This window comes from Mus musculus, chromosome 12 (assembly GCF_000001635.26).
Source record: "Mus musculus strain C57BL/6J chromosome 12, GRCm38.p6 C57BL/6J".
NCBI classification, from domain to species: domain Eukaryota; kingdom Metazoa; phylum Chordata; class Mammalia; order Rodentia; family Muridae; genus Mus; species Mus musculus.
Genome location: NC_000078.6, coordinates 115,009,086 through 115,034,573, shown reverse-complemented (window position 1 = coordinate 115,034,573; position 25,488 = coordinate 115,009,086). Strand labels below are relative to the sequence as shown.

Sequence of the window (25,488 nt, the reverse complement as noted above, 5' to 3'; positions counted from 1 at the left end):
AGACAGATATACAAGGGAACACACTTTTCCCTAATTGGCGAAATGGAAGCAGGGGCCAGCCTCAGGCCCCAAACCAACACAAGCCAAAACAGGCTTATGGGGTGATCAGCTTCATGCCAGCAAGCAACAAAAAACAACCCCTTTCAGAACGTAGTCAAGCAATCCCAGGAAGAACAGGACTGAACGTCAGTTCTGCCAACTGCACAGTACTAACCCCAGAAATGGGACCTCAGGCCCTACCCACCGGAGTATTCGGACCACTCTATCCAAATGTGTTTGGCCTAATAGTGGGAAGAAACAGTGCTACCATGCAGTTACTGCAAATTGTTCCTGGTGTTATAGACAATGATTAGCAAGGAGAGATTAAGGTAATGGCCAAGGCAATATATAATATAGTCACCATCCCCACAGAAAAGAGGATAGCTCAGCTGTTGTTACTTCCATAGCTTCCTAGTAATCACAAATACAAGAGTCCTAAGAGAGGGGATCAAGGATTTGTTTCCTCCAAGATTTTTGCAAGAGTCCTCTGGAAAGACCCATTAACTGAAACCTGGAACAGGCCAGACCCATTCTTTATCTGGGGAAGAGGTTCTGTCTGCATATATTCCCAAACAGCGTATATTCTGCGGCATGATACCCATAGTTGTCTTCCAATAAACAAGACTTGAGACTTGATCAGTCAAACAGACTTGTCTCCATTATTCACATCTCTTGCCCCTCCATCCCCCTCTCTTTCTTGCAGACCCCCCTTGACTGTCCTGCTGATCAGAACAATCATCATCAGAAAATCTTTATACAGAAACTGATGGAAACATGTAAAAACCCATAGCTACACATTAGGTGGAGCTCATGAAATCTGGCTAAAAAATGGGAAGAAAGATTACAGGAGCACAAGAGTTCAAGGATTCCATAAGGAAACCTGCAGTATAAACTAACTAGATTCATAGGAGCTCACAAAGACTGAACAAACAATCCAAGAGGCTTCATAGGCCTACCTTCTGCATATGTTAGTATTGTGTACCTTGGTGTTTTGTAGAGGGATCTGGGACTGTCTCTCACACTTTTTACATGCTTTGGGGAACCTTTTCCTCCTGCTAGGTTACTTTCTTCCAGTGGTAATATGAGGATAGCTGTGTAGACTTATTGCAACCTGACATGCCATATTTTGTTGATATACATAGGAGGGTTGCTTTTTTTATGCATTGAAATAGAGGAGCACTGGATTTGTGTGTAGTGAGGGGAAGGACTGGGAGGACAGGACATTGGAGAAACTGTGGTCTGGAGGTAGTATATCAGAGACCTAAAAATAAAAAACCTCAAAGAATTACTAAAATTAAGGTATTTAATTAAAAAATGCAGATGGTATCATTATTGAATATGATGTAATGCAAAGTTAACAGTTGTTTCAAAGCCAGAGTACCCTGGCAGATTGTCAGATACTAGACCATAGAATAATCCAGATGTTAGGAAGAAGGACTTGCTACACTTTGGAGATTGAACTCAAGGGCACATATATGAGCCTGTATCACCAGAATAATGTGAATATTCAGGATTTGTTTCTATAATTGGGAGTCAATTTAAAGCCTTTGTTGTGGCAATACAGCCAGAGCCTGGCATATGCACAGTGGTACAATTATGTTATGCCTTAGAACTAAGGCTCTATCCCAAGGCTAGTACTACCTATGGGCGATGGAACTGGGGAAAAATCTGATTGAAATGTGTTGTTTAAAAGAGCTTTTCTTCTTCTGTTTTTTTTTTTCAGTTCCCAATTCCCAGTTTCCATTCTTCACCATCTCTTCCAATGAGATTTCTCTTTCCATCCTCCTCTTGATGATTATTTTGTATCCCATTCCTAGTGAGATTCACGTATCCTTCCTTAGACTCTCCTTATTATCCAGTTTCTTTGAGTGTGTGGATTGGAGGGTGGTTATAATGCACGTTATGGCTAATGTACTTATAAGAGAGTAACACCATACACAGCTTTCTGGGTCTGTGTTACCTCACTCAGGATGATATTCTCAAGTTCCATCCACTTGGCTGCAAATTTCATAATGTTCTAATTTTTAGTGGCTGAATAGAATTCCAGATATAGCTGTCTCTTGTGAGACTATGCCGGGGCCTAGCAAACACAGAAGTGGATGCTCACAGTCAGCTATTGGATGGATCACAGGGCCTCCAATAGAGGAGCTAGAGAAAATACCCAAGGAGCTAAAAGGATCTGCAACCCTATAGGTGGAACAACATTATGAACTAACCAGTACCCCGGAGCTCTTGACTCTAGCTGCATATGCATCAAAAGATGGTCTAGGAGGCCATCACTGGAAAGAGAGGCCCACTGGACATGCAAACTTTATATGCCCCAGTACAGGGGAACGCCAGGGACAAAAAGGGGGAGTGGGTGGGTAGGGGAGTGGGGGGAGAGTATGGGGGATTTTTGGGATAGCACTGGAAATGTAAATGAGGAAAATACCTAATAAAACAGAAGAATTCCATTGTGAAAATGAACCACATTTTCTGTACTTATTCTCTTTGGTTCAGGGATATCTGTTTTTTTTTTTGTTTTTTTGTTTGTTTTGTTTTTTTTTCTTCAGTTTCTGGCTTTTAAGAAGGCTGCTAAGAAGAGAGTGGAGCAAGTGTCTGGTAGTATGGTAGAAAATTTTTGTGTATATGCCCAGGAATAGTATATCTTAGCCTTCAGTTAGAACTATTTCCAATTTTCTGAGGAACCACCAGATTGATTTCCAGAGTGGTTGTACCAGTTTGCCATTCCACCAGCAATGGAAGAGTGTACCCCTTCCTCCACATCCTTGCCAGCATGCACTATCACTTGTGTTTTTTATCTTAGCCATTCTGATTGGTATAAGGTGGAATCTCAGGGTCATGTGGATTTAAATTTTCCATATGACTCAGCATGTTGTTCATTTCTTTAAGTGCTTCTCCATCATTCAAGATTGCCCTGTTGATAATTCACTAACTCCATACCTCATTTATAAATTGGTTTATTTGGGGTATTTTTGGAGTTTAACTTCTTGAGTTCTTTATATATTTTATATATTAGCCCTCTTTCAGATGAAAGGTTATGAAGATATTTTCCCAATCTGTAGGTTGTTATTTTGTCTTACTGACGAATGTCCTTTGTCTCACATTATCTATTTAGTTTATTTTTTATTCGATATTTTCTTTATTTACATTTTAAATCTTATCCCCATTCCTGGTTTTCCCTCTGAAAACCCCCTATCCCCTCCCCAACCCTTGCTCACTAACCCATCCACTCCTGCATCCTGGCCCTGGCCTTCCCCGATATTGGGACAGAGAAAGTTTACAAGACCAAGGGTCTCTCCTCCCATTGACTAGGCCATTCTCTGCTATATATGCAGCTAAAGCCATGAGTACCACAATGTGTTTTCTTTGTTTGGTGGTTTAGTCCGAGGGAGATCTGAGGGTACTGGTTAGTTCATATTTTTGTTCCACATATGGAGCTGCAAACCCCTTCAGCTCGTTGGATCCTTTTTCTAGCTCCTTTATGGGGACCATGTGCTCAGTTCAATGGAGGGCTGTGAGCATGTTCTTCTGTATTTGTTAAGCACTGGAAGAGCCTCTCAGGAGACAGCTATATCAGGCTCTTGTCAGTAAGCTCTTGTTGGCATCCAAAATAGTGTCTATGTTTGGTGTTTTTGCATGGTATGGATCCCCAGATGGGGCAGTCTATGATTGGTCATCCCTTCAGTCTCTGTTCTACACTTTGTATCTGTAACTCCTTCCATGGGTATTTTGTTCCCCCTTCTAAGAAGAATTGAAGAATATACAATTTGGTCTTTCTTATTCTTGAGTTTCATGTGTTTTGTGAATTGTTTATTGAGTATTTTGAGCTTCTGGGCTAGTATCCACTTATCAGTGAGTGCATATCATGTGTAATCTTCTGTAATTGGGTTACCTCACTCAGGATTATATCCTTTAGTTCCATCCATTTGCCTAAGAATTTCATAAATTCATTGGTTTTAACAGCTGAATAGTACTCCATTATGTAAATGAACCACATTTTCTGTATCCATTCTTCTGCTGAGGGACATCTATGCTCTTTTCAGCTTCTGGCTATTATAAATAAAGCTGCTATGAACATAGTGGAGCATGTGTCATTATTACATGTTGGAGGATCTTCTGGGTATATGCCCAGGAGAAGTATAGCTGGATCCTTCAGAAGTACTATGTGCAATTTTCTGAGGAACTGCCAGACTGATTTTCAGAGTGGTTGTACCAGCTTGCAATCCCAGCAGCAATCAAGGAGTGTTCCTCTCTCTCCACATCCTTGCCAGCTTCTGCTGTCACCTGAATTTTTTGTTCTCAGCCATTCTGACTGGTGTTAGGTGGAATCTCAGGGTTGTTTTGATTTGCATTTCCCTGATAACTAAGGATTTTGAACATTTTTAGGTGCTTCTCAGCCATTCAGTATTCCTCAGTTGAGAATTATTTATTTAGCTCTGTATCCCATTTGTAATAGGGTTATTTGGTTCTCTGGAGTCTAACTTCTTGAGTTCTTTGTATGTAGTGGATATTAGCCCTCTATTGGATTTAGGATTGGTAAAGATCTTCTCCCAATCTGTTGGTTGCCTTTTTGTCTTCTTGACAGTGTCCTTTACCTTACAGAAGCTTTGTAATTTTATGAGGTCCCATTTGTCAAATCTTGATCTTACAGCCCAAGACACTGTTGTTCTGTTCAGAAGTTTTTCCCTTTTGCCATATGTTCAAGGCTCTTCCCCAATTTACCTTCTATAAGTTTCAGTGTCTCTGGTTTTATGTGGATGTCCTTGAGTCCCTTGGACTTGAGGTTTGTACAAGGAGATAAGGATTGATCAATTCACATTCTTCTACATTCTAACTGCCAGTTTAGCCATCACCTTTTGTTGACAATGCTGTCTTTTCCACACTGGATGGTTTTAGCTCCTTTGTAAAAGATCAAGTGGCCATCTTGCTGAAAGCAATCTACAGATTCAATGCAATCCTCATCAATATTCCAACTCAATTCCTCACAGAGTTAGAATGGGCAAATTGCAAATTCATCTGGAATAAGAAAAAACCTAGGAGAGCAAAATCTCTTCTAAACAATAAAGGACTTCTAGTGGAATCACCATCCCTATCCTCAAACTGTACTACAGACCAATTGTGATAAAAGCTGCATGGTACTGGTAGAGTGGCAGACAGATATTTTTCTTTTGCTATATGTACCACTTTGACATTTTTACTTATGCTTTGTTGGAAATCTGGAACGATTCCTTCTTCAATATGCTGTGAATTGAGCATGAATGACATGCTGTGATTAAATATGCAGTTGCAAGTGTCTCTATCAAAAGGTGTAGAGTCATTTGAGTACTTGTTTCAGAGGGTTATTGCTGTAAGCAGCATAATGTTATTTTTTTGAGGGGGGTAAATTTTCATATGAAATATTTCATCCCAGTTAAGTGTTGTCGCAAGCCCATGTTTGGAGATGATGTAAGCCTTGGTTTTTTGGTTTGGTTTGGTTTTGTTGTTGTTGTTCTTGTTGTTGTTGTTTTGTTTTTCGTTTTTTTGAGACAGGGTTTCTCTGTGCAGTCCTGGATGTCCTGGAACTCACTCTCTAGACCAGGCTAGGATGTATGCCTTGTTAACCTCAGATGTATTGCTAAAGTTCATGTGGTCAAACTGCCATATAAATATTTATGTTTATACACAGTAGACTGTCTGAACCATGACTACAGAAATCTATTTGTACAGTGTGTAAAAATTTATGCAGACATTCATGACTGGTCAATGTACTGACAGTGATTGACAGCACATTCAGCCACAGGCCTATCAATGATAACAATCTCTCATCAAAAGATTGAGGACCTTCGCAAAACAGGGAATGTAAATAATGTAAGATACTGAGAATGGGTTAAAAGACAGGAAATTCTGTCTTCAGGGACTGACCTGTTTTTATGCACACACCAAGTATCAGGAGCTATATTTATGAGCACAACACACACACACACACACACACACACACACACACACACACACACACACAAATCAAACCAGTGAAAATAATCAAATGAGGGACCTCAAAATGGTTGAGCAGAGAAAGATGTCTGTTTACTGGCAAGGTTAGCAATATCCCTTAGAATTAAATTACATGTGTAGTCCTCTGAGGATAGACCATCCACCTTGGTGCATATGTATGCTGTCCTCACCACTAAGAAAAGTATAGTAATTAAAATATTACAATGTGGTTGTGGAGGAACATATGAGTGTCCACACCAAGCTGAAGGTCTTTTGACATTTGATGACTAATGGGAAAAATACAATCACATTTTGGGTGAAGATTTCTCGAGGTTCAATCTTTAGTAGTGATGACCCTATCTATTCATATGTAGGTAGTACTAATTAAATTCACTGTGTTATTAGTTAATGAAACAAAAGCAGTCAGGACGTTGGGAAGAGACTTTTTTGGAATGTCTCAAAGGGAACTGCAGGGACCTAGTGGTGGTATATTGTGGTGATATTCCTGAGACTGCTATTTGATTATAGCATATTTCATAGATTATTGAAAATTCAAAGAATGAAATTCTTACAAAATTTGGAAATAACAAATTTACATTTGTATAGAATTTTCATACAGGTGCATTTTGTACACTGTGCACATTTCTCCTGTAACCTCTTGTTTCTATTTTCCCTTTATTCTACTAGACCATTTCAGTGAAACATCATCATGAATTTGCATACATAGATGCATATAACTATGAAGTATATGAGAGCCTCTAATGAGAGACTCATTTAATGTCTGTAATTTTGAGATTATCTTAATTAAAACAGTTATCTCTAGCTGCATCCCTGTTTCCAAAAAATGTAAATTCCTAATTCATTTCTCATCAAACATTTCTCTCTCTCTCTCTCTCTCTCTCTCTCTCTCTGTGTGTGTGTGTGTGTGTGTGTTTGTGTGTGTATAATTTATAATATATAAGCATGCATTAGTTATAAAAATCATTCGTTGATACATTTATAGCTTATCTCTATAATTTAGTTTTTGATGATCATCCTGCCAAAACATTGATATGTAAATTTTTGAAGCACACTTACTTTTAGTCATTTTACTGAGTTTTGAATTATTTAATCTGTTGGAAATGCAAATATTAATTGCATATATCTGAAAGCGGGCTCTCTCTATATAGAATAATGCAAATAGATCCATATATGTTCCCATGCATAATAATCAAGAACAACCTCAATATTAAGCCAGATATCTTGAGTCTAAAGGAGAAAATATGGGGATAGCTTAGAACTCACTAGTACAGGAGACAACATCCCAAAGAGAACAGTAATACCACAGGTGTTAATAGCCACAAACCACAAATGGAACTTAATGAAAGTGAGAGTGTTCTGTGAGGAAAAGAACACCATCAAAATGACAAAACAGTAGCCCAGAGAATGGTAAAATATTCTAACATAAATAGATCATGTGATGGAAAGCTGTTATCCAAAATACATACTCAAGAAACTAGAAGTCAACAAAGCATATAATTCAATTTAAAATCATGTGTAGGTCTAAACAGAATTGTTTTTATCATTTATTCTTTAATCTTTTTATAATGTCAAGACATTATTTCCCACCCATTCCATTATCTGAGTGTCCATATCCCATACCTCCCACCAATTTCCAAGAGGATGTTCCACCTACCATGCCACCAGACTCCCCACTCCATGGGGCCTCAAGTCTCTTGAGAGTTAAGTGCATATTCTCTGACTGAGTCAAGACCAGGCAGTCCTCAGCTGTTAATGGAGGCCTCATATGAACTGGTGTATGCTGGCTGGTTGGTGGCTCCATGTCTGAGAGATCTCGGGGGTCCAGGTTAGTTGAAACTGATGGTCCTCTTATAGGGTCACCCTCCTCCTCAGCTTCGTCCAGATTTTCTCTAGTTTAACCACAGGTTTTACTACCTTCTATCCATTAATTTGGTATAACTATGTGCACCTGACTCTTTCAGTTGCTTGCTGGGACTCGCAGAGGGTAGTCATGATAGGTCTCTGGTTGGAAGCATCAGCAATAGTGGCAGGCTTTTGGGCCTTCCCTTGTGCTGGATCCCAACTTGGAGCTGTAATTGGACTTCCTTTTCCTCAGGCTTTTCTCTATTTTTGTCCCTGCAGTTCTTTCAGACATGAACAACTCTGGGACAGAGTTTTTGACTGGGATGGTAATCTCATCCCTCCACTTGATGCCTTGTCTTTCTACTAGAGGTGGATGCTTCAAGTTCCCTCTTTTCATTGTAGGGCATTTCATATAAGATTCTTCCCTTTGAGTCCTCATTTGAATTCACAAATGGAAGAGAGACAGTTAAACGAATGTTCAACATTGTAACCCAACAGAGAAATGTAAATCAAAATGAGTCTGGGATTCCATCCTACAGATTTCAAAATGGCTAAGATCAGAAACCCAAGTGACAGCTAATGCTGTTGAGGATGTGGAGAAATGGCAACACTCCTCCATTGCTGGTAGGAGTGCATACATTTATATTCACTCTGGCATACAAAGTTATATTAAAATTAACATTACAAGTAAATATTCTTTGTTTTTTATTGTTGAACATGTGTATTTCATTCACTACCTATGAACTTTATTGAAACCACAAACATCAATTCTATATCCATTTAAAAGAACACAACAAATTTTCCACCATGTGGTATTGAATATCTACTTATCATCATTACCATCAGCAGCATATTTAAATCTATCTGTAAAATTTTTCAGTGATAGGAAGGTTTCCTCAGCTGGAAAATATGGTTTTGACTTGAGAGATAAGACTTCAATGTTCCATTTACATGACTGAGCTCTTGCAGTTCTTCTGGATAGGGGTTGTTGACCTGTTTCCAAGGTGTCCTCTAATGTCATGTAAAGCCCTCAGCTCAGGGAATGAAGAGAGGTAGAAGTTGGGTGTTTTGCATCATGTGGACTTCATTACATTTTCAATTTATCATTCTTTTTTGTTCATAATAAAGTTTTAATAGCTCAAAGTTCAAATCTGTAATATCAAGACCTTGTCTGATTTTGGTGACTAGGGATAAGAGATAAGAAGAAAGTAACATGATTAAAGACTGTCCTTGTTGATGTCTAGAATCCAGAAGATAGAGAAGAAATTATATCCTCAGACCAACACCATACCACTGCTACTTAGGTATGAAGGCCACCTTTATCTGTTCACAATTTTGGGGACTTCCTGGTAACAATTACATCATTGTCCTGTGCCTTGTGATTAAGGTATGAGAATCTTGTGTGCTGTCCAAGGTTTATGGAGCACATCTATCCAGGTTCTCAGATGTACTTACAGAACATCTGCCAACTGTGCTATCCGCTAGGTTGCTCAGCATCTGACAGAACTGAACAAACTAGCAATATTTCCCTCTTTTCAAAAATTGTAACAAATAGAGAGCAGTAAAAAGGTGAAGGCACTGGCCAGAGTGCCTTAAACAGAAATCAGGAAAAAATGTTAGCGAAGGAACTGACAGATAAATAAAGCCAATGAAGCATGACTCTTTTCTGTATAATTATAGAATTCACATCTGCCAGCCTGTGGATGACACTTAGTCTCACTCTCTACAAGAAGTCTACACTATCTGTACATTTGAGTGTGTGTCTCTGTTTGTGTGTCTGTGTGTGTATGTGAAGGAAAATATGTTCTGACATGACTCACATAGGTGGTAATCTCTGTCACAGAATGAGATGAAAGGTGATGATACATCAACACTTTGAGTGATTCCTGTGTCCTTCATGCAAAAACACAATGTAATGATCCCTGGATGAGTGAACAGAATCAAGAACTTCATTTTAGACTAAGCGTATCTCTCAAACTTGCTCCTTCTATACAGCATTCATCTGAAATGTTTCATTCTGAGGACTCTGGTATTCATTTAGCTACTCTTTATTGGGATCAGAAGTGAGCTCCTTTGTGGGCTCCTGTGCTTCATGCCACAAATTCGTTCCTCTTGAGTCCTAAAACTTAAGTACACCATCAGAGTGAGACTTGATGAGGAAATGCAAATCTTTGGTGGCTCCACCCAACCTTAGGTTAAAATGTCATTGGTGAGCCTGGCTACTCACAGGTGTACAGCCATGGACAGGCTTATGTCTTCATTCCTGCTGCTGGTTGTCCCTATATGTGAGTGTCAGGGATTCCTAAGGGATGAACTTTTGTATCCTCACTCTATTCTAAACTTACCATCTGCTTTATTTTCTTCACAGATGTTCTGTCCCAGATTACTCTGAAACAGTCTGGCCCTGGGATAGTGCAGCCATCCCAGCCCGTCAGACTTACTTGCACTTTCTCTGGGTTTTCACTGAGCACTTCTGGTATAGGTGTAACCTGGATTCGTCAGCCCTCAGGGAAGGGTCTGGAGTGGCTGGCAACCATTTGGTGGGATGATGATAACCGCTACAACCCATCTCTAAAGAGCAGGCTCGCAGTCTCCAAAGACACCTCCAACAACCAAGCATTCCTGAATATCATCACTGTGGAAACTGCAGATACTGCCATATACTACTGTGCTCAGAGTGCACATTGACACAGAGTCAGTTTACAGCTGTGCAATAGTTTGGGCTGGTTCTCAGCTCTGTTCTTTCCTGTTATATCATAAGAGTGTATGTCCACAGCTTTCTTGTTGACCTCTGTGGTTTCCTGTCTGCAAGCTAGTAGCTTCCTATTCCTGATATTCAACCTAGGTCACTTTTCAGATGTTCATAAATGAGTCTGTCTGTTTTTGGTTTTGTAAAGATGATGTTTGGTGCCTACACCAGGTGGTTGAGAATTATGGTTGCCCTCATGCTTAGGCCACAAATCCCACAGCAGGAAATTCAAATAATTGTAATATCCACCTTCAGTATGCAGCTGTCTATATGGGTGGTGTGAATTACTGAATGAGCACCCTCAAACTGAATCATTCCTAAATAGTTCTCATAGATACTCTCAAAAGTTTTAGGTTACTCGCAATGCTATTTGATACTCTCCAGAAACTGATTGTAGTACCATACTGTTAAAAAATACTTGCACATTTCAGTTAACATACATAATTTGAGTGTTTGTCCAAGTACAAGTTTAAGCAATCCTAACTGGTGTTCATGAAACTCTATTTATTTTGTATGGTATAAGCAGGGAAGTAGTAATCACCCAACTATAAAACTGGTAACCTCAAATACTTACCTTTCTATGGGTTGTGTTGGTGCAAATACTGCCACAAATGTTATGTTGTTAATCACCTTTTTTTCATGAAATTTAAGGCTTGTGAGATTAAAGTCATGGCAGATACTGTTAAGGTCACCAAGATCCTAATTGGAATGGGATAGACTATAGTCCTAATGTAAACAAAAAGCTATTGTTCTAGTAAAGGTTTATGCCAATAATATTATTATAAATTACATAGCAATATATACACTTAAATATGTATGTCAATCCACCATCTTTAGATATATTGCTAGCAGCAGATGGGAAGCAAGAGACACCAAAATGAACAAATTTTAAAGAGTGAGAGATATTGGAGCAATAGGTTTGTCTGCATCAAACCTTCAACTCAGTACTGAGAGACCATTGCTAAGGAGGAGGTGGAAATATTGTTAGAGCCAGAGATAATGGATGACTCCAAAGAAATAGTCCCATTCAGAAACAATAGGACTGATGCACATATGAACTCACATAGACTATGGGAACAAGCAAAGGGCTTATTAAAAAGCCAAGCCACTGGCACTTTCTGCAGAGAGGGGGAAGTGGATATGTGCTCCCATAGGTAACCAAGAATCTCTCTGCAACTTGTGTTCACTTGAAAAATACTTTTACTCTTCTTCAGTGGAGACATACTTGCTATATTAACCACACTTGAAGATAGGCCCTATGTCTAGTATTTGGACAATCAAAACAAACACAAGGGCATATTTGTAGAGTGTCTTATATAGCTTTATTTAGGCATTTTTCTCTTGTTAGACTTGTTTTAGTATTTGGTTTTAGATTTGGTGTTCTTTTGAGAGAGACTGTGTGTGTGTTTGTGTGTGTGTGAGAGAGAGAGAGAGAGAGAGAGAGAGAGAGAGAGAGAGAGAGAGAGAAAGAGAGAGGAGAGAAAGGGGGAAAGGGAGGGAGGGAGGGAGAGAGAGAGAGAGAGAGAGAGAGAGAGAGAGAGAGAGAGAGAGATTGATTGAGGACAGGACCATACTGGATGCATCCAGAATGTTCAACACAGCTCAAAGGAGGTCTGCAGCAGCCTGATATCCAAGGCCTCTGATATCTATTAAGGAGTCAAGCACAGTGTCACAGTCTGCCTCTAAGTTATGCCAGAAAATCTGGATGAGCAGCAAACTGTCATGGAACAGAGAAGACATGGAAGTGTAGCCTGTAGACTTGCTCAATATTTTGTTTACATATTGAAAAAGGGAACAAGAGGATTAAAAATTAATTCTCATTTTATAAGGAAATTTTGGGGTGAGATTGCATTAAGATCTGTGAGAAGGAGTGTGAAATTAGTGAATTTGTTTTATGTATTCCTTTGTTGGGTTGATCATTTTGTGCAATGACTGTGTAAAGATTGTCTTTGTATTATTCATATACCGATTTCTGGGCAGTGGAAATCTGAATGCATACCAATCTTTGTTTTGGTTATTCATATCTCTAATCATAGTTTGTAAAATCTCCCCTTCTCAGCTCTTTACTGGTTTAATAAAGAGCTGGTGATTTGTCAAAAAGGAGGATAGAATGGGTAGGACTTCTGGGGAGAGTTAGGAACTCTGGGAAAGAGTCAGGAGCAGATTTTGCTAGCCAGATGCAGAGAAAGAAGCAAGACAGGGATGAAAGGGTGATAACTAACAAGCCATTTGGAGTAACACAGATTAGTATATATGGATTATGTTATAAGAGCTAGTTGGAAATAAGAGTAAGATGAGGCTTAAATCTATAATCAATAAACATGAATCTTAGTGTTTTTATTCATAGTTAGTGTATGCATAGTAAAACTGTATTCTTATATTCATGTTAGTATTAATATTAGGACATGAACCTAATATAATTAGGTCAATAACTTCGAAGCAGAAGTATTTGATCACATTGTCAGTCAATGTCTAGTTCCTAGGGTATGATTAACATTGATGATAAATTACTCTTTTGTTTTGCTTTGATTTTCAAGACAGGGCTTCTCTGGATATAGCCCTAGTTGCCTGGAACTCTCTGTGAAGATGAGATTAGTCTCAGTTTTAGAGATCCATGGGTCTCTCCTTCCTAATTCCTGGGATTAAAGGTATTTGCCTCCACCATCTTGGTATGTTGAAATATGATCAACAAATATTTTCAATCATCCCAGGTCCTTTCTTGAGATTCGTGGGCTACGGTATAGTGATATGCATTGACCACTGATTCCAAACTCATATTCTTCTCCATTTCCAATATCCTGCTCTATAATCACATCACTATTAAGTAACACTAACTGCAATTTTACAAAACCATCTTTATAACAGTCTTTGGGATAATGTGTGTGACAATGATCCATAGTGCTTTGTTGGGGACTACTTAGTAATTCCAGAGAGTGATTCAGGACTTTGTCCCAGACTAATAAGCTGAAGAATTTGTCAGTAAGTGACTTCAGAGGTAAGTTACAGAGTGAAACTGCCAAAGAGTCCCTAAAACATCTCTAAAGTTATGTGGATATGTTACTGCTCTGGTTATACTGGGCAACTTCTATGTAAACCTACCTGCATGGTAGTTCAGGACCACAAGGGAGCACAATGAGGCCAAGAATCTCCAGCAGAGGGATGTGGGTGTGGACGTGAAGGGGCCTCTGTATCCTCTTTCTTAACTTACATGCAGCATTTCCATGCTCAAACACAGTGAAGATTATTTGTTAAGCATTTTAAATATTTATATATTCTTGTTATTATATATAATTTTTTACAATGTATTCTGATCATCTATCACAATCCCTTTTCCAAATTTATTCCAGATCCTCCCCCTCTCACTCAACTACACATACTTTTATTCTTTCTGTAGAAAAAAAAAAACCTTAAAATGGTGTTTGAAGATTCAAAAAGGAAGAAACACACACACACACATGCACACACACACAGAGGCACACACACTAAATACATAAAATATACAACTCTGGAAAGATGCATGTAACCAAAAAACAGGTGCAACAAAATAAATGCACACAAATTAGAATAAATATCTACAAAATACTGTTGAGTTCTTTTTGTTTTGGCGTTCTATTGTGTCCATTCTTAAGTGTGTATAATAAACCCAATAATATTCTATTGGAGAAAGCTAATTTTTCTTTACACGTGAGTGTCAATTTCCAAACTTTTTGGTTAAGGGAGAGAACCTGTGCCCATGCCCCTCTCTAAAAATTGGAACTCCATTTGGATTGAGTCCATGCATACCCTGTGCATGCTAGCAGTCACTGCAGGTTCACATGTGCATGAGTCCTGTTATGTCTGGAAGAGAGTTTCCTTGGAGTCACTCAACTCCTCTGGATTTTATAATGTATTCAGTATTTAAATTGTTTCTCAGAAATAGTGTCTAACTATTGAGTTTCTAAGAGTAACCTTGTTTCCTTTTACTGTTCTCAGCACCTGTGGAGCCTCCCTGGCAATGAACTTACAGGGAGTAAGCCTGTGACTGGCAACAAGGTGTTCAATTAAGCTGCACTGTCCACCCATGGAGGTACCTCTGTTCAAAGACTTCTGTGTTAAAATCAAACAAAAACCTCATACCTGTGCTTTCTACTCAGCTTTCTTCAAGTGTATGTCTCATGTAACCATAGCACATAACCATAACTAGAACACTGAGACAATACTAATAACCAAACTTCAAGTCTGAATATCAGCAGTTTTTAATACTCTTTCCTTAAATTTATTATTTTTGATAAAATTACTGTATCAGCTCATTCATAAACCCATACTACATTCTGAAAATAAAATTAACACATCAACATAAAGACTTTCCCAAATGTGTACTGCTTATTTTTTGACTATTTTTTTTAGAAATCAATTTTTAGGTTTTGTTACTTTTTACTCCCTAAAGCACATTTTTATTGGCAATATGTTTAATTTGTTTTGAGGTGAGATATGCATTCTATATCCTTCATATTTTTAGTTTTTACTTAGATTAAAGATCCTAGAATTCATCTTACCTCTCTTATGACACTTAAATTTGATTTATGCTGCACCAATGTCTTATTCTCCATTTCCCAACAGCATTTCATGTTTGAAATATTGTACCTCAACTACCTGACTTCTCTCCTTTCATTTTATCTCTATTTTACTATGTCATAATCTTTAATTCCTCAGACACTAAGGGCTCATTTCTGTTCTCTTGGCTTTTACATATTAAACACAAAATAAAAATTCCCCAATCCCACTTGGGAGTGAGAAGAAAGCAATCAAAGGGGGAAAGGAGAGAGGGACCTGGGAGGGAAAGTGGACAGGTAGGAGGAAGAGATGAACCAGATTTGGCATTGGGTGACAGGAAAAGACTGAAAACTTGAAGGCCAGCAGAAAGAATGGAAACAGGCAACCTCAGGAGGTAGAAGGTTAGGGGAGCCCTCCAGAATTCAACAGAGACCTGAGAGCTAAGAAAACATCAGGACTCAAAGGGAGGGACCTTAGATAAAATGCTTGATAGTAGAGAGAGGGAACTTATAGAGCCCACCTTGAGCAGAAATACAGGGGGCATCAAGTGAGGGAGGGGATTGCCATCCCACAGTCAAAACTATAACCCATAGTTGTGCCTGTCTGAGAGGGGGATAACATCTGAAGTGTAAAAAGTAAATAACTAAATAAAAGAAAAAATCAAATCATGAAGTCACACATAAAATTAAAAACATGGGGCATGTTTCTCTATGGACCTTGGTGACCTCATTTAGCAATTTTCCCAGGTTCTTTCACATACGTATAGACTTCATATTTCATACTTTAACAGTGAGGACTATTTCATGGTCTATATCCCATACATCATCAGTATCTAATTGTCTTTTATAAATGTAGACTGATTCCACTTCCCAACTGCTGTGAATGGAGTAGGAATAAATATGGATGTGCAAGTGTCTCTGTAATAAAATAGAGTCATTTGAATACATGCTTGGGAGGGATAGAGCAGGGACACTGCACAATTTTGTTACTCTTTTTGGTTACATTTTCAAACAGAATCCCAAAGTCAGTACACCCCATTAGTTTACACTCACATCAGCTAGGAGTAAAGATTAGACCTTTTCCACATCACGTAATTATCCATTCTAATTTGCATTCTTGTGTATTATCATCACATTGAGTTATAATTGGGGAATTAAATATTTTTAATCTGCATTTAACTAAGATCTATAGTACAGAACACAGAGAAACCAATCTTCAAATGACCAGGAGAGTCTATCTGCTGCTTAGTATTCCTAGTGCAAGACAGTGTCATACTGCTTAGAAGAAACACATAAGCCTCAGTGATCTTATGCAGTACCTGACATAGGACTTCACAATATTTATCCATTAGTGTCTGTCTGTTGTGTAGTAACCAATTTCTTTATAATTGGATGTGTTGCCTACTTCATACGAAAGGCTTCATCACAGGTTAACATGGTGGAAGCACTTGGCTATAGATGAACTAGTTATGGAGGCAATAGCTGCATGGCTAATGGTCAAGTTGTCAAACTGCCTTATAATATGCATGTTTATACCCAGTAGGTTATTGCTGCTCTCATTTTCAATCATAGAGATTGACTGAGTTCTCAAACACAGATGAGTCATCTATGTAAATGTTCCACCCCAAATTCATGGACAAGAACAAAAGATGAAATGGAAAGCAAATAAGATGAGAATGTGGGGAATAGACATGAATACAATCTCAGAACTTGACAGTGTCACATGAACTCTCTGCAGCAGTAGTTACCAGCACAAGACCTGAACAAATCAAGCCAGTCAAAGTTACAGCCTGACAGCTTGTGAAAGAGCTGAGTAGATAAAAATGTTTTCTTGTACCTCAGAAATAACAATTTGATACCTTTGAACCACTTGGTACAATAGAATAATTGAATTTCCTAAATTGTTTTCTGAGGACCATACACATTCTTTGCTACATATGTGTTGTGTTCTCACCACTAAATATAGATTAACAACTAAAAAATATCACAACATGGATGAGAAACAGTGTCTGAGGGCCCATCTCAAGCTGAGAGTCTATTGGCATTTGATGACTAATGAGGAAATTTTAGTTACTTTGGAGGAATTTTTTTCTGTAGGTTCCCTATGTACGAGTGAATGACCCCACCTATGTGTATATAAGTATCACTCATTATACTCACCATATTATTAGTTAATGAACCAAAAAGGGTCAGTTTTTGGGTAGAGTCTTAGTGGAAACTCCCAAGTGAAATGAGAGGGTCATAGTGGCGGTAGATAACCATGGAATGTCTTATTTATGCATGAAAATTCTAAAGAATATAAATAATTCTAGAAATATCAATTTTATACATTTTAGCATTTTCATACAAGTGTATTTTGTACCTTGTGAATATTTTCCATATAACCTCTACTCTTCCTTTCCTTGCACTCCTATTTTTCACATTACTATACTAGAAAGTTTCATTTATACATCACTATGACTTTGCATAAATCAGTCTATATAACAGTGTGGTATCCAAGAATGAAAAATGAGAGACTCATTTAATGTCTGTTTCTAATGTGGTCTTAATTAATACAATTACCTCCAGATGCATCCATTTTCCTAAAATTGAACTAAATTCCTGTTCTTTTCTGATAAAAAACGTCTGTTGTGTTATATATCACTTCTTGAGGCAAATCTCTGTTGATAGAATAAGGTTTATTTCCATGATTTATTAATCTTGGTAATGCTTCAATAATCATTCAAGCATTTCTGAATTATATTTACTTTTGGTCATTTGGATGAGATTTTTTTTCTATATAACATTTTGGAAAGGAAATTGTTAATTGTATGTATTGTAAGGATGTTGTACTACAGTGCTATAGTAAAACATCTAGCATGCTATTTGTATAAAATTGGGCTGGTTGATCAGTGGAATTGAATCAAAGACATAAGATTACATCCAAATAACTATAGACACCTGATTCTTGGTAAAGAAACTAGAAATATACACTTGAAGAATGACAGCATCTTTGATAAATGGTGCTAGTCTTACAGGATGTTGGTGTGTAGAAGAATGCAAATAGATCCATATCTATCATCCTGCACCAAACATAAATTATTATCATCAGGTAATCTAGAAACCTTTTCCCCTTCAGTTGAGGCAGGACACTATTTAGATCAGTTTTTTTAAAAGCTTATTTTATGTTTATCTTCTTCCATTGATACCATGTTGAATTCCTTCCATTATTATGAACATTAGTGCACAGATTTGATAATTCTAGGTAGGCACACGTTCTCCATGTTCAATGAGTTGTTTAGCTGTTGTTTCTTTAAAGAGATCCCTGCAGATACCATACATGAAAGCAGCCATGATAAGAGGTGTGCTTGAGAACTTTTTGCAGGTTGACTTTGTTAACCTGGATCCGACTTCAGGGAGTCTAGGAACAAGTAGTTTACTGTAGGTATACTTTAACATAATAGAATTAAGAAAAAAATGTCTGCAGGCAATAATAATTTCCATAATCATTCCAATTCAAGCTGTACAATGAAGTTTAAGGTATGAGTATATATGAAGCGTTTTATAAAAATTCTTAAGAGTATGATTGTGGGTTATATATCTAAAAGACCTAGAATCTAATGTAGCCTTCGACATTGAAGTCGGCAGGCCATAATGTACATGTGATCTTCCAAAAGGATGGATAATGGCCTAGTGAGGGAGAATTCTGGGACAACCATTCTGGAGAATTAGGGTGATGTCTGTGCCTAAAGAGTACAAATATGTTACCAGATTTTGTTGGTATGGATTAATGAAAGTAAAAATTCTAAATAAATTAGTTGTTTAAAGCTGAATGGCATGTGGAGAGATGATTGTTTTGTTAATATACTCAATGTTTATTCCTCTCAGTTAACCATATACAAAACCCACGAAACTATTTCCCATGGCAGTTAATCCTTGCTTTGAAGGAAACAAGATCTGAGGCAGATCATTGCCGTTAGTTATTCCCTAATATCTATGTTACTCTGCTGAGAAAGCTACAGAAACAGAAATGACGCAAGGCCTTTCCAGTCACAGTTGAAACAGTTTATTTTATAGTTGAATGAATTTTGCAATTGGAACAGTAGAACCTAAGTAGAACTCTAAACAAACAAATGAAAGACTTGTGTGACAAATCTTATCTTTGAACAAAGAAATCAAAGGAGACATCAGAATATTGAAAGATATCTCTTGCTCATATATTGGTAGGGTAAACAAACATAGCACAAATGTTCTTCCTACCAAAAGCAATCTACAGACTTAATGCAATACACCAAAATTCCAACACAGTTCTTTACAGATCTTGAAAGAATAACACTTTTAGAAATAACTTTATAACAATAAGAATAACTTCCTATAGAAGGACAAAACAAGCAAAAACAAGAACATATAAAACAACCCTGTGCAATAAAAGAATATCCAGAGTCGTCCCCATCCTCAGGACAAACTGTATTACAGATCTATACTAATAAAAACAGCATGGTATTGGCATAAAAACATACAGGTTGATCAATTAAATAGAACTGAAGATCCAGACTAAAATGCCCACACCAATGGAAACCTCACTTTTTACAAAACTTCAAAATACATAATGAAGGAAACCATCCCCTTAGATTCCCTGGTGGCAGGTGGACATGTGCGACCTGAGATAGAGCAGCCTCCTAGGAGGCAGGCTGTAGCTGGTTAGTGCAGGATTCTGTGTCCCTGATTAGAACAGTTCTCCTGTGCCATTTGTTAGGGAATACTTCCCTGGAGACAAGGAGGCTGTGAGTATTGTGGGACAGGCATGCTGGTCTGCCATGGTTACAGGTGGAAGTACAGACCAGAAGGATATTGGGGCACAAACAGAGTGGGATAGAGCCAATGTCTGCTGGACTCTGCAGATATCTGAGCTAGTGCACTTACTGGGGAAGGATTCCACTTGTGTTCATGATTCTTCTGAGACAGGCAGACTTCGGGGTCAGGCAGGCCAATCTGCCCTGTATACAGATGGAGGTGAATGTTTGTTTAATTTTTTAATATTGTGGAGTATGGACATTTGAAATTTGAATTAACACCTAATAATTCTTTGAATTTCCTCAGTGTTTGTTGTTAAATCTCCCTTGTCATTTCTGGTGGCTTTTTTTTCCATTTTTTATTAGGTATTTAGCTCATTTACATTTCCAATGCTATACCAAAAGTCCCCCATACCCACCCACCCCCACTCCCCTACTCACCCACTCCCCCTTTTTGGCCCTGGTGTCCCCCTGTACTTTTGGATACTGTCTCTCTGTCTTCATTAATTTGGATAAGGGATGGTCTGTCTTGTTGATTTTTTTTCAAGGAAAAATCTTGTAATTTCCTTGATCCTTTTATTTTCCTTTTCTTTCTAATTGATTGATTTCCCTCGTGGATTCGATTGTTTCCTGCTGTCTGTTCCTCTTGAGTGTGTTTTCCCCCCTAATGCTTTCAGGTATACATTCAAATTTCTAGTATGTGATTACTCCAATTTCTTTCTTTCTTATTTTAAAAATTGTTTTATTTATTTATATTCCAAATGTTGCCTACCTTCCTGTTTCTCCTTCCAAGAGTTCTTCACATTATACTCTCTTGCCTTTGCCTCAGAGAGGGTTCCCCTTCCTGCTACTCACTGCTCCTGCATCCCCCTTCCCTGAGGCATCCCACCTCTGCAGGATTAGGTGCATCCTCTCCCACTTAGTCCAGACAAGGTAGTGCTCTGGTACACATGTTCCAGGGACCTCAGTCTAGCTCATGTATGTTCTTTGGTTATTGGCTCAGTCTCTGAGAGTTGCTGCCATTGTACTGTGACTCTATTGCACATTTGTAATACAGACCTTTCACCTGGTTGTTTGCTTTCATTTTCTCTTAGGAGTGGATTTGTTTCTAATTATCCATTCTTGTTAATACAGGTATATTTCAGCACTAAGTTAAAAAATTGTTGCGGATTTTATTAGTTGACCAGGCCCTGAACTACTCCAACATTTTAGTTATATGATAACAGTATAAGTCCTGTATACAATTATTGTGGGAGGTTTTCTACTTTGACAATTAGTCAATGCACAGTGGACGATTTACCTTGTATACATAGGGGCTCTGCCCCAGGTGTAGCCTGATGAGGACAGGAAAGATTCTGTTTTATCCTCTAATTACTTTTTAAGAAATTGAAACTGCTTGATCCAACTGCCACCAAAGAGTAATATGGCTTTGAGAGGGATATTATAGTAATATTGGCACAACTTAAAATTGCTAATACAATTAGCATTATCCCTAGGTAAAGTAGAACCATTTTTTCCTCTGGTTGAACTGTGTGAACATTGAGGTCACAAGGATAAGGTATTTCTTAAGTCAGACTGAGCAACTCCATTGTAAGCCTTGAGAAACCTACATTCAGGGAGCTCATGACCTGCACGGAGCATAATGAGGCCAAAAATCCCCATAGAGAGATGAGATGGGTGTGGAGGGAAATCTGTGTCTTCTGTGGTTTCCCTTCTTAAGTGTACTATGTGACCTGCCCCGGCAGTGAGTGACATGTCATGTTACCATACTCAAGCACCATAACGATCCTTTGTGGATCACTTCACAGATCTATGTTTACTTGCTTTTATTTGCTTTGTATAATTTTTGAATAGAACTCATACAACATATTCTAATACCTGATTCCCCAAACACAATCTAATACAGATCCTTCCTACCTTTCAACTCATGCAAGCATACACCATTTTTCTCTCTAAGAAGAGCAAAAAATAAAATAAAATAAATAAATAAAAAGATGATTAAAACAAAGAAAAACAAAACAATCACACAAATCACATGCATATACACTCATACATGAGAGAGAGAGAGAGAGAGAGAGAGAGAGAGAGAGAGAGAGAGCAATAAAACCACAACTTTGTAGCCATGATATAATGATATATAGGCAAAAGGTCAGTGAGACAAAGGGAACTGAGCAAGGTGATGTTAAACAACATGTGTGCTAAAATACCATTCAGCCCATTTTTTGTTGTTGTTGACTATCAACTGCTAAGCATGTTTTCCATGGTTATTTGTGGTTAACATCCCCTATAAGAATCCAATGGATTAATATTTTTTCCTTTACATGTGAGTGACAATTGCAGAAACTTCTTAGTTATGATGAGATTCTGTGTACATTTCCCTCTCTCAATGAGGGGATTTTATTTGGGTTGACTTAGTTCATGTTCTCTACCTGCATCCGCAGTTCCTTTGAGTTCATTGTATATCAGTCCAATTGTGTCTAGAAGACACCCTTTTCTTGAAGTCATCCACCCTACCTGGAGTTATGTGGGAACCAACAGCAATGTACTGCCTCATAGTGCTTTGGCACCTGTGGGACTCTCAGACCATTATCTAATATGAAATTTTCCTGTGCCTAGAACTGTTATGTGTAACTAAATTTCATGATTTTGGGGGGACATAGTAAGAGAAACTAGGTATCACTATTTACTACTCGTAAAAAGACTGATTCAGATTTTTTTTTATTTGTCTGGAGTACTTTCAAACAACAAAACTTGCCAGCTGATAAGTAGGCTGTTATATAGTAAATGGGTATTATTTGGGGGTGATATTTTGAGTTTTAGGGCTAATAACAATACGAATGGACTGTTCTCTTTGCATTTTCTAATTGTGACTGAACTTGTAATCCTGGACAAGTAATGATAACTCAAACATGTGGTCTGTATCATGGAGAGAACCAGTAGTCTGTCTTTGTTCTGTGAAACTTGTATGAATAAAGAAGCTGGTTGCTAATAAGTCAGAGCAGCAGAATTAGCCTGAGTGCTAGTCAGAGCCACTGGAGAGGCCTGATTGCTAGCAATTCAGCTGTGAGATTCCTGGACCATCATGTTTGGCTCCCTCCCTCACCTCACTGACTCCTTATCTCCTTTGCTGGCCACTGTATTAGTACAGATTCCTTCTAGCCTCTCCATGCTGGAGGAGCTATCTCATCCCAGAAAGGCCACTGGCACAGTGTTTCATGTATTTTTTTCCTTTGGTGATTTTTCTTCTGTCTGTTTCATCCTATTCCAGTTATTGTTTTCTTTCTTTTTTTTTTTAGGTGACTGATTCAGGATTCAGCAGAAAACCTTTCCAGCAAATGGAAACTGAAACAGACAAATATCTAGACACTAAATAGAAAGAACAAGAACATACAGTTCTAAATGGGTTGACTCAATCAAATCCCACTCTTCAGAGTTCAAGGAACCCTTAAAAAAGAGGAAGCAGATAGAATATAACGCATGGGCACAGGGGAAATTTTCCTGAACAGAACACCAATGTCTTATGCTCTAAGATCAACAATAGACAAACAGGATCCCATAATATTGAAAAGCTTCTGTAAGGCAAGGGATACTGCCAATAGGACAAAACAGCAGCACCAACAGATTGGGAAAAGTTCTTTTCCAATCCTACATCTGATAGAGGGCTACTATCCAACATATACAAAGACCTCACGATGTTACACTCCAGAGAATCTATTAAAAATGTGGTACAGAGCTAAACAAAAAATTCTCAACTGAGGAATACTGAATGGCTGAGAAGCACCTAAAGAAATGTTCAAAATCCTTAGTTATCAGGGAACTGCAAATCAAAACAACCCTGAGATTTCACCTAACACCACTGAGAATGGCTAAGATCAAAACCTCAGGTAACAGCAGATGCCAGTAAGGATGTGGATAATGAAGAACACTCCTTCATTTTTGGTGGGATTGCAAGATGGTGCAACCACTCTGGAAATCAGTCTGGTATTTTCTCAGAAAATTGGACACAGTTTACTTGAAGACTGAGCTATACCACTTCTAGACATATACCCAAAAATGTTCCAAAATGTAACAAGAACACATGCTCCCCTATGTTCACAGCAGCCTTATTTATAATAACCAGAAGTAGGAAAGAACATAGATGTCATTCAACAGAGAAATGGATACAGAAAATGTGGTACATTTATGTAATGGAGTACAACTCGGATATTAAAAACAATGACTTCATGAAATTCTTAGGCAAATGGATGGAACTAGAAAATATCATCCACAGTGAAGTAACCCAATCACAAAAGAACACACATGGTATGCAATCACTGATAAGTGGATATTAGCCCAAAAACTCGAAATTCTCAAGATACAATTCACAGACCACTTGTAGCCCAAGAAGAAGAAAGACCAAAAGAAGACTGGTCCTTCTTAGAAGGGGAAACAAAATACTCACTTGAAGAAATACAGAGACAAAGTGTGGAACAAAGACTGAAGGAAAGTCCATCCAGAGATTGTTACGCTTGGGGATCAATCCCATATACAGTCACTGACCCCAGACGTTATTTTTGATGCCAAGAAGTGCATACTGACAGGAGCCTGATATAGCTGTCTTCTGAGACACTCTATCATAGCCTGACAAATACAGATGCAGATGTTAGCAGCCAACCATTGGACTGAACAGGGGTCTCCAGTGGCCTTCATTGGAGTTAGAGAAAGGACTGAAAGAGCTGAAGGAGCTTGCAATCCCATAGGAAGAACAATATCAACCAAGTAGAGTCTCCCCATTCCCTCGACCAGAGCTCCCAGGGATGAAACTACCGAGCAAAAAGTCCCTCCCTCCTTCTATACTCTCATGTTCACCACTGAGAGGGTAGGTGCACCATTGGATATCCCCTAACCAGGGCCCACCTATTTTCTGCAGAGTTAGGAGCATCATCTCCCACTGAGTTCAGACAAGTGAGTCCAGTAGGGGAGTGGATTTCAAGACAGTAGCCCTTATGGACAGCCTTCACTCCTGTTACCGGGAACTCAAATGCAGATTGAGCTACCTGTCTGCTATACATGTGCTGGGTGTCTTGGTCCAGCCTATGTATTCCTTTGGTTGTTGTTGCAGTCCCCGAGAGCCCCTGCAATTATGGAGTGATTCTCATTGCAGATCTTTAGGGTTCAGACCTTTTATATGATTACTCTATTTCATTTTATCTAATTATCTATTCTTGTTAATGAAGGCCTATTTCAGCACTACGTTCTCTTTTTCAGCTTTCTCTTTTCTCTTTTTCCTTATCAACTGAGCAATCCCTCCAGCCCTGTAAGTCCTTTCTTTCTTTCTTTCTTTCTTTCTTTTTTTTTCTTTCTTTCTTTCTTTCTTTCTTTCTTTCTTTCTTTCTTTCTTTCTTTCTTTCTTTCTTTCTTTCTTTCTTTCTTTCTTTCTTTCCTTCCTTCCTTCCTCCTCCTCCTCCTCCTCTTCCTTCTTCTTCTTCTTCTTCTTCTTCTTCTTCTTCTTCTTCTTCTTCTTCTTCTTCTTCTTCTTCTTCTTCTTCTTCTTCTTCTTCTTCTTCTTCACTAGAGAAAA

At 38.2% G+C, this 25,488-nt stretch overlaps 1 gene segment (V, D, J or C) and 1 further gene; both read left to right on the top strand.

Annotated features, from left to right (window-relative positions):
- The window catches only part of Igh (immunoglobulin heavy chain complex), a 2,751,187-nt gene that overhangs the window by 975,381 nt on the left and 1,750,318 nt on the right, over positions 1 to 25,488 (top strand).
- On the top strand, positions 10,256 to 10,548 carry Ighv8-4 (immunoglobulin heavy variable V8-4). The segment is given in 1 exon segment: positions 10,256 to 10,548. A coding segment is annotated over 1 exon segment (293 nt).